At 41.9% G+C, this 13,154-nt stretch overlaps 1 protein-coding gene across 1 annotated transcript in view; it reads left to right on the top strand.

The window, feature by feature from the left end:
* The first annotated feature begins 328 nt into the window (after positions 1-328).
* MAP3K1 (mitogen-activated protein kinase kinase kinase 1) overlaps positions 329-13,154 on the top strand; it is a 71,415-nt gene continuing 58,589 nt past the window's right edge. Inside the window, exon 1 of the mRNA XM_063087118.1 lies at positions 329-810. Within this exon, the coding sequence (XP_062943188.1) occupies positions 329-810 (482 nt within the window). The remainder of the gene's footprint in view (positions 811-13,154) is intronic.

The following is a 13,154-nucleotide window of genomic DNA, read 5'->3' on the forward strand; positions in this document are numbered from 1 at the left end:
GGGACTACCTGGCTGCACCGCGGGTGCAATGAGCGGACCCCAGAGCGCCCGCGCGCCCGCCACCTTCTAGCCCACCTCGCCCGTCCTAGTGCACCGCCCCCCGCCTTCCACCTGCGGCCGCCCTCCGCCTCCGCCTCCGCTACAGGTCGGCTCCCGCGCGCCCACCCGCCCGTGGGCCCAGGCCGGGTGCCCGGCGGGCCGCGCTCACGCAGTTGGCGCAGGAGGCCCTACGCTGGCGGCGCACGCCCGCCCGCCTGCCCGCCCCCTGCGCTCTCCCCGCCCCCTCCCTCCCTCGCAGGGGCCGAGCGAATGTAGCCCGCGAGAGAAAATGGCGGCGGCGGCGGGGAATCGCGCCTCGTCGTCAGGATTCCCGGGCGCCGGGGCGGCGAGCCCCGAGGCGGGCGGCGGCGGCGGGGCCCTCAAGGCGAGCAGCGTGCCCGCGGCGGCCGCGGGGCTGTTGCGGGAGGCGGGCAGCGGAGGCCGCGAGCGGGCGGACTGGCGGCGGCGGCAGCTGCGCAAAGTGCGGAGTGTGGAGCTGGACCAGCTGCCCGAGCCGCCGCTCTTCCTCACCGCCTCGCCGCCGTCCTCTTCCACTTCCCCGTCTCCGGAGCCCGCGGACGCGGCGGCGGGCGGGAGCGGCTTCCAGCCCGTGGCGGTGCCGCCGCCCCACGGAGCTGCGAGCCGCGGCGGCGCCCACCCTGCCGAGCCGGCGGCCGCGCCGGACAGCGGCGCCCCGAGCCCCGCGGGGGCCGAGCCCGGGGAGAAGCGGGCGCCCGCCGCCGAGCCGCCTCCTGCAGCGGCTCCCGCCGGGTGAGCAGCGCGGCAGGGATTGAGGGGCGGGCGGGCGGGCCCACGGAGGGCAATGAATGAACCCGGGCACCGCGCACGGCGTCGGGGGGCTCGGCGCAGCGAGGCTACGCGCCGCTTGCAGAGATCCGCGCCCCCGGCACTCCCCCGACCTCTCCGGGGTCGGGCGGCGCCCCGGACCCAGCCTGGGGGACGACACGGGGACGTGCCGGAGAGTTTGTTATTGTTTGCAGACATGTGACAGGCGTGCGAGCCGCGCTGCGGGGACCCGTCGCAAAAAGATGTGGGGGTCTCGCTGCTTTGTGGTGCTCCCAGAATCGGGACTCTGCGAAGAGCCGGGGTGCTGGGCCTTGGAGTCGGGCCGATGGGGCAGGAAACAGCCCAGCTGCGGCGCCCCCGGACGGGTGTCCCCGGGGCAGAGGTTCCTGGGGGCGAGGCTGGAGCCTGCTTAGGGCGGTGGTCGGAAAAGGGGCGGAGTGGGTGGAGAGCCCGAGGTCGGGTCGGGGGCACGGAGGGCCAAGGAGGAAGCGGCAGGTCTCCTCCGCTGCCGTGACAGGCAGAGTTCGTCGGCCCGCCGAGGGCTCGAATTCCCAGGCAGGTACCGGCGTTGGGCCCGGACGCTGGCGGCGCGCCCCGAGCGCCGGTCGCTGGGGCTCCGGGTGCATGGCTGGGTAACGCCTGTCAAAGCGGTGCGGGCGGACGGGCTGCAAACTCGCTCGGGCTTGCAGGGTTTCGGGACGTGCGGTTTGTCTAATTGCGTCCCCCAAGGGACTTAGAGTGTCCTTGGGAATGCGAACTGCACCACTAAGTCTTGAATGACTTCTGTTTGGAGTTTGAATTTGGCCTTTGAAGTTTGCATTTGGTTGAATGGTGTGAGAACCAGGACCGGATGTGTCAGCCATTCAGTTTCAAAGCAGCGGTGACTGCTCCCCGCAGCCCCTCCGGCGTGGCTCGGGGACCGCGGCGCGGGTGCGGTGCTTCCTGCTCGGTGCAGCTGCGCGGACTGGCCGCCGGATCCCAGGGGCCACAGTGCTGTGGGCTTCTGCTCACATAAGTCTTCTGGTGCCTGTGAAGTTTGATATGTGTAAGGTAATTTAGACCAACGGTTCATTGGCCTCGTCCTTTTTTTGACTACCGAAAATTTTTACGCTAAAGGAAATTTTTAAATCCATAATCCTTGTTTGTTTGTTTGTTTTTAATTTGATTAATGTATGCAAAGCACAAAGTTTTGATGTGTATTTTGAGTTTCTGGAAATGTTTTTGTGATAGTCTCAACCGTTGCCCTGTAGAATTCCCTTAGCTTTATTATGGGAATAAAGTGTGTCTTACTATGAGAGGACTTTGACAGTAGGAATCCTTGATTTTGGTTAATTATCTAAAGTGATTTGGCACTTTTTTATGCACTCGATTATTTGTTTGAAATCGAGGTCCGTTTATTACTTGGAGTTGCCTTCCCCCACCCGCACCCCCCAAAACCTAAAAATATTCTCAGCACTGTACCATGGCAATATTGAGTTGAAAGATTTGTGACTGTGATAGTTTTCTGTGTGCACTTGTACGTGTAACTTAGTCTTACAAGAGTATGTTCCTCTGCGGTTTCCTGTTTTTGTGCAGATTGTATTAACACTTAACTAGAGTAATTCTTTTAGGGCAATTGTTATTATAAAAGAACTCCAGGTAAAAAAAATTTAACCCCAAATTGAGAAATTAATTTTATCTCTTCTCATGAGACCTCTTTGGATACAATAAATAATTTAGCGTCAGCGTTCTAGTTATCTTAATGAACTGTAAATATAGTATAAAAGTTACCACTGTAAAAATAATATATAGAAGTTGTTTAGTGTTGTCTCGACACAAAATAAGAGGACTGAGGTGAAGGCAGGTAGAATTCAGGGACTGAGTTAATCCATGCCTATTTTTTGCATTTTATAACCTAGGTTTTTTTCTCCCTCTTTGTTTAAGGGATGGATTATAGTTGCACAGTATATGAAATAATGGGCTAGTAAGCACAATCTTTTTTTAAAAAATTAATTTTATTTGCCAGAATGCTGTTGGTTCACCCCAAATGTCATCTGAAAGATTTCATTTATACCGAAATGTTGATTCTCTATACTTTTGAAATACAGCGATTTTTTTTTTTTCCAGTTTTCTTGACATTGGGGTTGAAATTCATTTGAATCTGTTGGTATGACAGTCTTTGATTGTGGGGAAAAGACTTGTATCAAATTATTTTGCACGTATTTTATGTGTGTTGCAAGTTGGCTATTATACTTTATTTACCATTTAAATTAAAGTCAGAAAAAAACTTTATAAACAATTCTATAAAATCTCAGTTGAACTTTATATTTCACTTTTTTGACAATAGTTACATTCATACTTTTGAGAGGAAAATCTAACACTAAGATTTTGAAATATTTTTGTATTTCAGTAGTAGTAAGGGTCTAAAGACTCCTGTCTAAAAACCTATTTTTTTAAAAAGAATTCTTTGATTTTTTATTTCAGAATTTCGTTCAGTTTCTGATCTTTGGATGTAGAAATTGAAAGTGTAGAAAATATGTGAAGTATGATATATATATATATATATAAAATACTCACATTAAAATAGAAGATTTTAAGTCTGTTTCTTTTCTTCCCTGTAATAACTGAAATTAGTGAAAGTTTTGTGCCTGTAAGTGGCGCTCAAGGGTTGGAATTTTTCCTCATATTATAGAATTAAGGGCTTTTTCTTCCTATTTACTGTCTTTGAAGAAAAATTACAGTGTTACTCTCCATTAAACAGGCTATTGTGAGTTTGGTAGATATAATTACTTCATACTATTTTAGTAACTTAAAAAAACCAAACTATCAATTTGCTGGCCCTATGAAAGAACAAGATATGCTGTACTTGTTAATGTTAGTTTTTGTTTAAACATATTTCATAGGCTGCTTTTATATCCTCATAAGACCTTAGGTTTCACTTCCTTTTAGAAGCTTTGAGGCTAAAAAATATTTTAGTGACCTTTTTCTGGAGAGGAGGTACAAGAGCATTATATTACCCAAAAATAAGTTTTTAAAAAAATTAAGTTGGTGATTTTATAAAAACAATAGAGGTAGTCACATAAGTTAGTCTTACACTAATTTGTAAGTTTTGTACTTATGAATTGTCTCAAGTCAGGTAAAATTAATGCATTCTTTAAAGATTAACCTTATTAAATATAACTCTGGAAGAAAAATATCAGAACTAGAATTGTTGCCAACTTCTGTTTTCTTTTCATATCTGATTTTGGCAAGGGTGACTGGTTACCCAACATTCCTTAATATATGATTTGCAATACACTATAATAACTTCATTTTGTTAGATACGAAAAACAGGAAGTAGCCCTGTTCATTGATATTCTTTCACATCTTCCATACCACCTCAAGCATAATATGTTGCATGCTTTAGAAATGGCCACTGACTTGTAGACTGGAAGATTTCACAATGTGGAAAGGAGTGTTCTTTTGCTTTTAACAGCAGCAAAAAAAAAAAAAAAAAAAAAAAACCCAAAAAACCAGCTACAGCTTGCCTGGATTGTCTGCTAATCAGTCCTTGACACTGGCTGTGTGCATTCCATAGCAAGAAATGATGGGGTGGCAAGGTAGTTAATGGGGAATGGATTACCCCAAGGAAAAATATGGGGCAATCAGAAGTGCTGTAAGTTAGAAAGAACCACGTTTGCATTTTGTACTCCAGTCATTTTCTTGGATTGATGGTTATCTCTTGATACAGAAGGCAAATGGGAAAATGTGGCATGGAAAAGTAGTAGTCCCCAGAGGCAGCTTAAGAACTGCATGTCTGTTGCACCTCTAACCTTGAATTGCTTTGCTTATGTCAGATATACCAAGTATATTTCTTAGACTTGGTTGTCTTCCTTAGTCCTGGCCTTTTTATGTCTTAAGAGTTAGAGTGACTTAAAAATGTAAATGGGTGGACTGTTAATGTGAGTAAATGTGCAGTATTAGTAATAACCCAAAGTTGTCTTTAAGAAATAATTTAAGAACATTTTTAATCATGAAAGAAATAATTGGGACCAGAATTAAAGTAAGTGTTTCATTGCCAAGCAATGAGGTTAGTCAGGTGTTCTTTTCAAATTGCAAACATTTAAGAGGATTTTACTTCTTAATTACCACATTCATTGAGCATGTAGATATGCTTAGATACCTTTTATATAGTCATCTCTTTTGCCTTCTGTGTATCAGGTAAGTTATATATATATATTATTTCATTTAATCATCACTGCAGCCCTCTAAGACATTGTAATTTCAGTTTTCAGGACGTGGAAACTCATTTGAAATGGTAAAGTCCCATGATCACACGACTATAACACAGAGCTAGGATCCAACTCCAAATCAGTCTGACTCCATTTCTTTTTAAAATTAACAGTCAAATTAATTGGTGACTTTTAAGGAGGAAGTTGTTTTGCAACAGTCCTAACAGACTCCTAGCTAGGTCTCTACCCAGTGCTAAATTTCTTTACTAATATGTACTGTATATAAAGCATATCTTTCTATAACCTGGCCTCGTACATGTAATACAAGTAAACTGTGTTTAGATCACCCTAACATGTTAGGCAAAGAGGATAAGTGATTAGTGTTGGATGTTTCTTAGTTGTGTTGATTTGTGTTGTATTAAATCATAAGAGAAAGAAGATAAAGAAGCTGAGCTTAACATCACTTGTTCATCTTACCACACAGGAAGAGAAACTTCCAGTTTTGCTGGACACTACCCCTTGGTTATTGTTTTAGATTTCATTCATTCAGCATTGATGAACCTCTGCAAGGTTCTGGGTGGTAGAGAAAAAGATCAGTGTACAGCCTCTGTTTCTGCTGGTAGATTGTAGTATTAACATGTTTCACAATGCCGTGATAAATGCGGTAAGAGTTGGGAATCCAGAGGAGTACCCAGATCAAAACTGGTGCTCTGAATCTCATCTACAACATTCCGTACTGTATTCCTGTGGTGAGTACAGTCGTACCTCCCTAATTTTCTGAAGAATTAGTTGGTCTTCCAGGTTAGTAGTGAAGAGTGATGGGTTTGTCCTACTTTCTGCTTAACCATTTGGCCTGCTAGTTTTTGCCCTTTTTCCTTCAGTCTCTTTCCCTTCTCTTAGAACAGATACATGCTGTAGTATTGGGTCACAGTAATGGAAAAAGGAATCTAGGTACAGATTAGTTTCAAACTGTTGCTGCCTACTCTCTTAAGAGGAATTATATGCAGAACTGCAAGTTCAGACGTGATTTTTTTTTTCTTGCAGGAGAAAATTAAAATGGGGGCATGGAGAGCAAGGAATTCAATATCTGCCAATGCTGGTCTTAAAATTTAGTATTATTAGTAACAGCAACTCTGCTAGTTAAGAAAACAAGTAGGGAAATGTAAAATATGCTCTAGGGCGTAAGATGATCAAGAAGATATACTTGTCTTCATTTACTCTATGGCATGTGACAGTTGATTTAGGTATGTTTGGTATGGAAGGGAGTTCTGTATTGTTAGATATGGAGTCCTTTGGATGCCAAGCTGGTTAGTTTGATGTAATAGATTGGGATTTTGTAGAATACCATGGAGGATTGTGAACACACACCAACTGTGTTTCTGAAAGTGCATCTGTCATCTGGGAATTATCACTGAGGCCATTAAAACCTCTTGAAGAGACTGGAGGAAGTACTGGGAGCCAGATGTTACAGCTTATACAGTGCTGTCGTTAGTGCATTAACTAAGTTTATCATGTGTATCATAGCTATAATGGGTATGTGTGTGGAGTCAGGAGAGGGTAGATACTAGGCTGTAGGTGGAAGCTCTGCTCCTGACAAATAGATATTATCATTACTTTTCCTTGTTGCCTAAACAATCATTTAACTGATATGTTATCATATAATCTTCAAACTGGCCTAACAGCATTCTGATCACTAAATATTAGTTCTTAACAGATCAGACCAGGAATTCTGTCTTATTCTCTGGACCATCTCCTAGCACCTGGATTAGTGTCTGGCACCCATGAATATTAGATGCCCATGAATGTTAGCAGGAATTATTGTTTCCAAAGTAGTTATTTTTAAATTAGTGCATCTGAAGATTACAATAACATACTGTAATGAGATTTTAATCATGGTATAGCTTAAGGCAGGTTTTGAAGGCAAGAACTGTTATGAGTCTTTGTACATTGCATAGTATTTAGTAGCAGTGGTTGGTATTTAGAAAACAGTCATTGATAATATGACCAATTTTATATAATGTAAAACTTACAGTAATTAGTATATTTTAATGACTGAGTATAGTTACAGAATAATTGGAGCCATGTTCAAACTCTCAAATATTGAGAAAATTGAGGTTCTGGTATTTGAAAGTGTCTAGTTATTTGGATTAATAGGTAAGCCCTCCTAATTTTCTTCTTAACCTTGGCAGACCGACACCTGTGTGCCACTTCCACACTTGGATGTGCAAAACTAAATTCACAGTCTTCCCTGAATCTTCCCCTAACATGTTCCCTGCTCATTAAATGGAAGAACCAGAACCAAGGAGTCATCTTTGGCGCCTCCTTATCCCTCACCTCCTCAGGCTCAGTCCCTCCTCAGGTGTTGCTGACTGACCTGTTATCGCGTCCTAGTCCAAGCGTCCATCATCTCTCATTTAAACTGATATATAGCCTCTCACTCGCTCCTTATATCCTACTTTTTCACTTCCAATTTGTTCTCTATATTTGTTTATATATTTGTTCTCTATATTATGTAGTCAGTTCTCTATATTATATAAATCTAATTGTAATGTCCTCCCTTCAGAAAATTAAATTAAATTAAAAAAATGTTCAAATGCTGTCCATTTGGATAAAGACCAGAGAATCTTTAACATCCCCAACTGTGTCCCTGCCTGGTCTGGCCCCTGCCTGCCTCTCCAGGCCCATCTAGCTCACACTTGCTGTTGTTCTTTGAAGGATTGCCTGCTTTTGTTTTCTCAAACTTAGAACATTGCCTCCTGCCACAGGGCCTTTGCATGCTCCCTCTGCTGGGAACACTCTCCCGAGTCAGTCCCCAAGTCAGCTCCTCGTTGCTGAGATCTTAGTTCATTGATGCTTCCTCCGGGAAGCCTTCCCTGGTTGCCCAGACTGGCTTTGTAGCACAGTGTCTCTACTATGCATGTTGTGGTTTTACATTCATTATCTCATTTGATGAATGACTGCCTTCCTCAGAAAACCAAAAGACTGAGTGGGCAGGGCCAGTGTTGGGAAGGGACGCAGCACCTAGCAAAATGCCTGGCACAGAGTAGACACTAGGTAAGTATTTGTTGAATAAATGAATGAGAGGGATAATGGCATGGCATGTTCAAACTAGTAGATCATCTGTTCTTCCTCTTTGATCAGATGTAGTTTAGGACCTAGCTGAGAAGGGGTTAAATGGCAAAAATCTAGACTATTGGTGTTTCCAAATTGTAGGTTTGTGATAGACTCATTGGGAGGTACCTGGACTTGTAGACACGCCTAGTGCCCCAAGTCAAGTAGGACATCTTAATGTGGTATAGAGCAAATAGCTATACTGCATGATCATTTTATAGGTAAGAAGAGTTTGCTATGTGTATAGAATTCTTCTTTACTTACTAGGGTGTTGAGAATGTATATATGAATAAGTATACAAAGAAAGTTGTCATGCATTAATATAATTATTCCTTTTTTCAAGTTCTCAGCATGTTATCTGAACTTAAGATATAACTTTTAGGATTCTTGTGTGGAAAACCCTCCTTCATCCAAACTTTACTAATTTGATAATAATTCAACTTGGGATAAATAGAAGTTCATATTTGTATTAAAGAAAAGGTACTATATGAGATCTCAGGAGCCAAGAACCCATGTAACAGAAAACGTTTTAAAGTTTACTGATGGTAACTAAACCCAGCAGCCTCCTCTATCTAGAACATGGTTTAGCACTAAGAAGTAAGAAAGAAAGGCTCTGAGCAGCCAAAGAGCCTGTAACAAAATCTGTGCTTTGAAGTTCTTTGATTTTTACATTTAGAAGAGTTCCAAGGGCGTTTGCTCAGGATTGACATTTACTTAAGATGTTGTTCTTACAGTCTTGTTCATTTGGTGTCCCTAACGTGCATTGATTAAAAGCAGCCAAGTAGAAGGGATGGCAACGAGAGTACTGCAAGAGGTAGGTTCCCTGAAGTCAGCAGGGTTGGCAGACCTGAGGGCAAGAGAGGACATTAAAACCTTGCAATCGGGGGCCACCTGGTGTTGGTACAGTTAGTTCCACCTGGGTAACCTCTACAATTATAAATTTATTAAATCACAGCACTATTATTTTTGGGACATCAGTGTTCTAATTTGTAAAATGAATGTGATCAAGAATATATATGATTGTTTTTATTTATAAGTGAGTGTGACGCATTGTTAAAAATTTGTCAAGTTTCTATATATTCAGTGAATTAAAATTAGAAAGTTTGTGATACATACTAAGGAAAATTTCTGTCCAAGATAGTGGTAAGAAATTATTTCGATCTTTGCAGTGGTAAAGCTCTAAATTATATGGAAAATGTAGTTCTGTAGTCTTGATACTGAATAAATGAGGTGTACTTTAGAATTACATAAAATTGGATGCTGCTCATTAGAAATGTCTTGTGGATTGTCTGTGTGGAAAAAGGCTTTTTGCTTTATTCCTTGGCCTGAGTCATTTTATACCCTGCAATTTCTTTAAAATACTTACCACCACCACCACCGTCACCGTCACTGTCACCATATACTGGCCTGTTTCCTAGTTAGGTTGCAAGAACTCAAGCACTAAGCTCCAGCTTTGCAGCATTAACCATTATTTAATTACTACAAGATTTTTGGTTTAATAAGATGGTTAATGTGAAAACATTCTTAATGTCTGCATGTTCTAAGATGATATTTACTTCTGTTTTGAAACAAGCATTTCACAGATTATTCTTCCCACCCCCCACCAAAAAAAATCTTAATCAATTGGCTATGTATGTTACTTGTTTCTAGATTTCTATTGATACTCTTAAATTCTTCTTGGATAATAAGCCAGAGAAAAGGTCTGACTGATTAATAAAGTACATATTAATATTCCTGATAAAGTTTTAGTGTTTTAACCTAAATTTATTTTGAATTTTGAAAATATATTTTAAGTATTCTGGTACACAGGCACTTCCATGCTGTTAAACTATATTGTAGCAAGGTCCTAGAAGTATTTCTGGGATTTAGAATTTACAGAATTAAACTTCATTATTAAATGATTGGACAGTCCTTTTGAAAGCAACAGAAAAATTTACTTTGTTAAATGACACAGATGTAATTTTTTATAAACAGGACCATACTATGCATACAGATGTACAATTTGCTTTTTTTCTTAACAGTATTTTGTTAGTTATCTTGGTGAACATAGAGCTGTCTTATTAATGACTACAGTATTCCATGATATGGATTTCTCATTAATTAACCAATTTCCTATTTTTAACATTTACGTTGTTTGCTTTTTGGTTGTTATATTAAGCTTCTGTGACTATCCTTGTATGTGCATTTTCATATAGCTGTGTATTTAGTTCTGTAGAATAAATATTCAGAAATGGAATTGCTGAGTCAAAGGGCATCCATATTTAAAAATTTGGTCATATAGCCAAATTGCCCTGTGAAACTCTGTGCCAGTTTACATTTACCTCACAGTATGTGAGACTGCACATTTCCCCACATTCTTGCCAAAATTATATATCTTCAGTCTTCCATTTTTGCCAATCTGGTGGATTAAAGCTGTATTCTCATTTTAATTTGCTTTTTTTCCATCATTGTGCATCTTATATTTATGATAGTTTCATGCTTCTTTTGTGTATTTCTTTTCACACATGGGAGAGAACTGTTTATTTCTTACTGATTTGCAAGTACTCTTTGTATATTAGGAATATTAGTTCTGATATTTGTTATAATTGTTTTTCTCCACTTTTGTGTTGACTTTGATTGTAGTATTTTTCTATTAAGAAACTTTAAATTTTTGTCTTCAGATTTCATTTCTTTCTTTTACTGTTCCTGTGCTTACGTTATATAGAAAGGCCTTCCCCAGGGGCAGTGCTGTATAGTGATTTAGTACATATGCCTGGGTTCTAGTCAGGTTCACCACGATCAAGCAGTGAAACTAGGGAGTTATTCTTTGCATCTCAGTTTCCTCAACTGTAAAATGAAAGGGATAATGGTATCTATTTCATAGTTCTGAAGACTGAAAGAATTTGTGTTTGTGTAGCTCTTAAAATAGTGCTTGGTAAGTTGTAAACACTATATATGTAATAGCTTTTATTATTCCCTAGTGCTAGATTTCTAATAGCATTTTTATGGGTTTTTAAAAAATACTTTAATCTCAGATCCATCTGAAGTTTAAGGGGTGACTTTGGGCTCTAACTTTATTTTCCTGAAATGGTTGGCTGGGTGTCCCAACACTGTTTATTGAGTAAAACTGTTCCCTTTATCATATGCTAAATTTTCAGTGTAATTTGAAATTCCTAAATACGTTTATTTCAAGTGTTTTCTCACATTCCTAAATAATCAAATGTCAAGTTTCATAGAAAGATTAAAAGAAAGGTAGTCATTGACCAGAAAGAAAAGGATATCAGGAGATTATCAGCTATGTCCTTGTTGACTCATTCTTACTTTGCTGACTCATTCTTATTGATATTTTGGTGTCTTAATATGTCTTGGCTTCAGTGACAGAAGCCTGCCTCTGCCTGTCTCCAGGATAGTTCCTCCAGGAGGGACAGCTCTGCCAGGCACTGCAGCCACCATGTGTCCAAACTGCATTCCTGTCCTCTGCAGTCTCTCCATCCTAGCACTCAGATCTCCTTGTCACTTTGGGTGCCCATCTGGGTAAACACTGCCACCAGAATCTCCCTAACTGCTCTGCTCCTACCCCTTCAGCTTTCTCACCTTCAGCTTCCAGTCAGTCACCAGTTCTGTTGTTGCCACTTGCCAGCTCACCTTAGAATCTACCCAACTTTGTCCCCCACCACCATTGCTAACCCAAGATCAGGGCACTGTCACCTTTTCCTTCATCCTCAGAATAAAGTACAGACTCCTTCATGTAGCTCAGAAGCCCCTGGTGATCAGGCCTCGTCTCACCTCTCAGCAACCGCTTCCAGAACACCCTGCTCCAGTCATTTGGTGCCATGCTCATATTTGTATTCCCCCAGCTGACCCTTCTTCTTTGTCAGTGTGCTGAACATTCTTTTCCTCTATCTTGAATACTCATTCTGTCTCCTGTGAGAATTTTTTAAATGTTTTTTTCCCCTTTGCAATAATTATTGGTATTCCACTAAAAATAAATGTGGCTGGGCCGAGCCTGTGGCGCACTTGGTAGAGTGCTGCGCTGGCAGCGCGGCGACGCTCCCGCTGCGGGTTCGGATCCTATATAGGACTGACCGGTGCACTCACTGGCTGAGTGCCGGTCACGAAAAAAAAAAAAAGACAAAAAAAATAAATAAATAAAAATAATAAATAAATAAATGTGGCTATTTGTAGAAGTCAGTACTATACTATGAATTTTGCTGAATGCTTTGTTTTAAAGTCTCTCAATATCTGAGTTAGCTTTACTACTTTTAAACCTTTTTAGTTTTTCCTCTATTATTGTACACGTTTTCAGTTCTTTCTGAACAACAGTGTTTCCAAAGAGATGTTCGTAAAGCACGTTATTGTTAAATGAATCACATTTTCCTATTAATTTGTGTTAAAAATTTCAGAGATGTAGTCTCTGAGAAAAAAATTTGGTGACAACCCACATATTGCTGTCCTCGAGAATAATCCGAGGCCATCACAGGTCAGGCGACAAACATGCCCAAATGCTTCAAGCAGAGAGCCTGACTGTGGCATGGGCATGTCCATCACAATGTTTATATCAGCTGCTGGGCCTCCCTGGGCAGGGTCCCAGCGAGCTGGCGGGTTGTGGGTAAACAAGCATGTCACATGTGGGGTCACCCAAATCCCTCTAGTCTGTGGGTATTCTTTCTTGAGGAATGAAAGGACAGAGTAGTAAGCATGCCAGGGCGAGTGTGTGTCGCTAGTGCTGCCATCACTCCTGATGGGGATGTCCATGCCTTCAGGAAACACTCTGGGTGACTGTGCGAGCCAGGCTCCAAGGTGCTGGAGTCCCAGCAGGAGGAAGTCTCCACCCTGCAGTCACTGAGCCTATGGGAGAGTTTCCCTATGATGAGGGTGGTGCTGGCCTCAGTCAGCTGGGATGGGGGAGGGTTTCTGGGAAATGCAAGGTGGAGTGCCAAGTACTGAAAACTGGAGGAGTGAGCAGGTGAAAGGGGCTCTCAGGGAGGTTTCGTGGCCCCAGGGTAGCTGGAGAACACACAGGCTTAG

Source organism: Cynocephalus volans, chromosome 2 (genome assembly GCF_027409185.1).
Source record: "Cynocephalus volans isolate mCynVol1 chromosome 2, mCynVol1.pri, whole genome shotgun sequence".
NCBI classification, from domain to species: domain Eukaryota; kingdom Metazoa; phylum Chordata; class Mammalia; order Dermoptera; family Cynocephalidae; genus Cynocephalus; species Cynocephalus volans.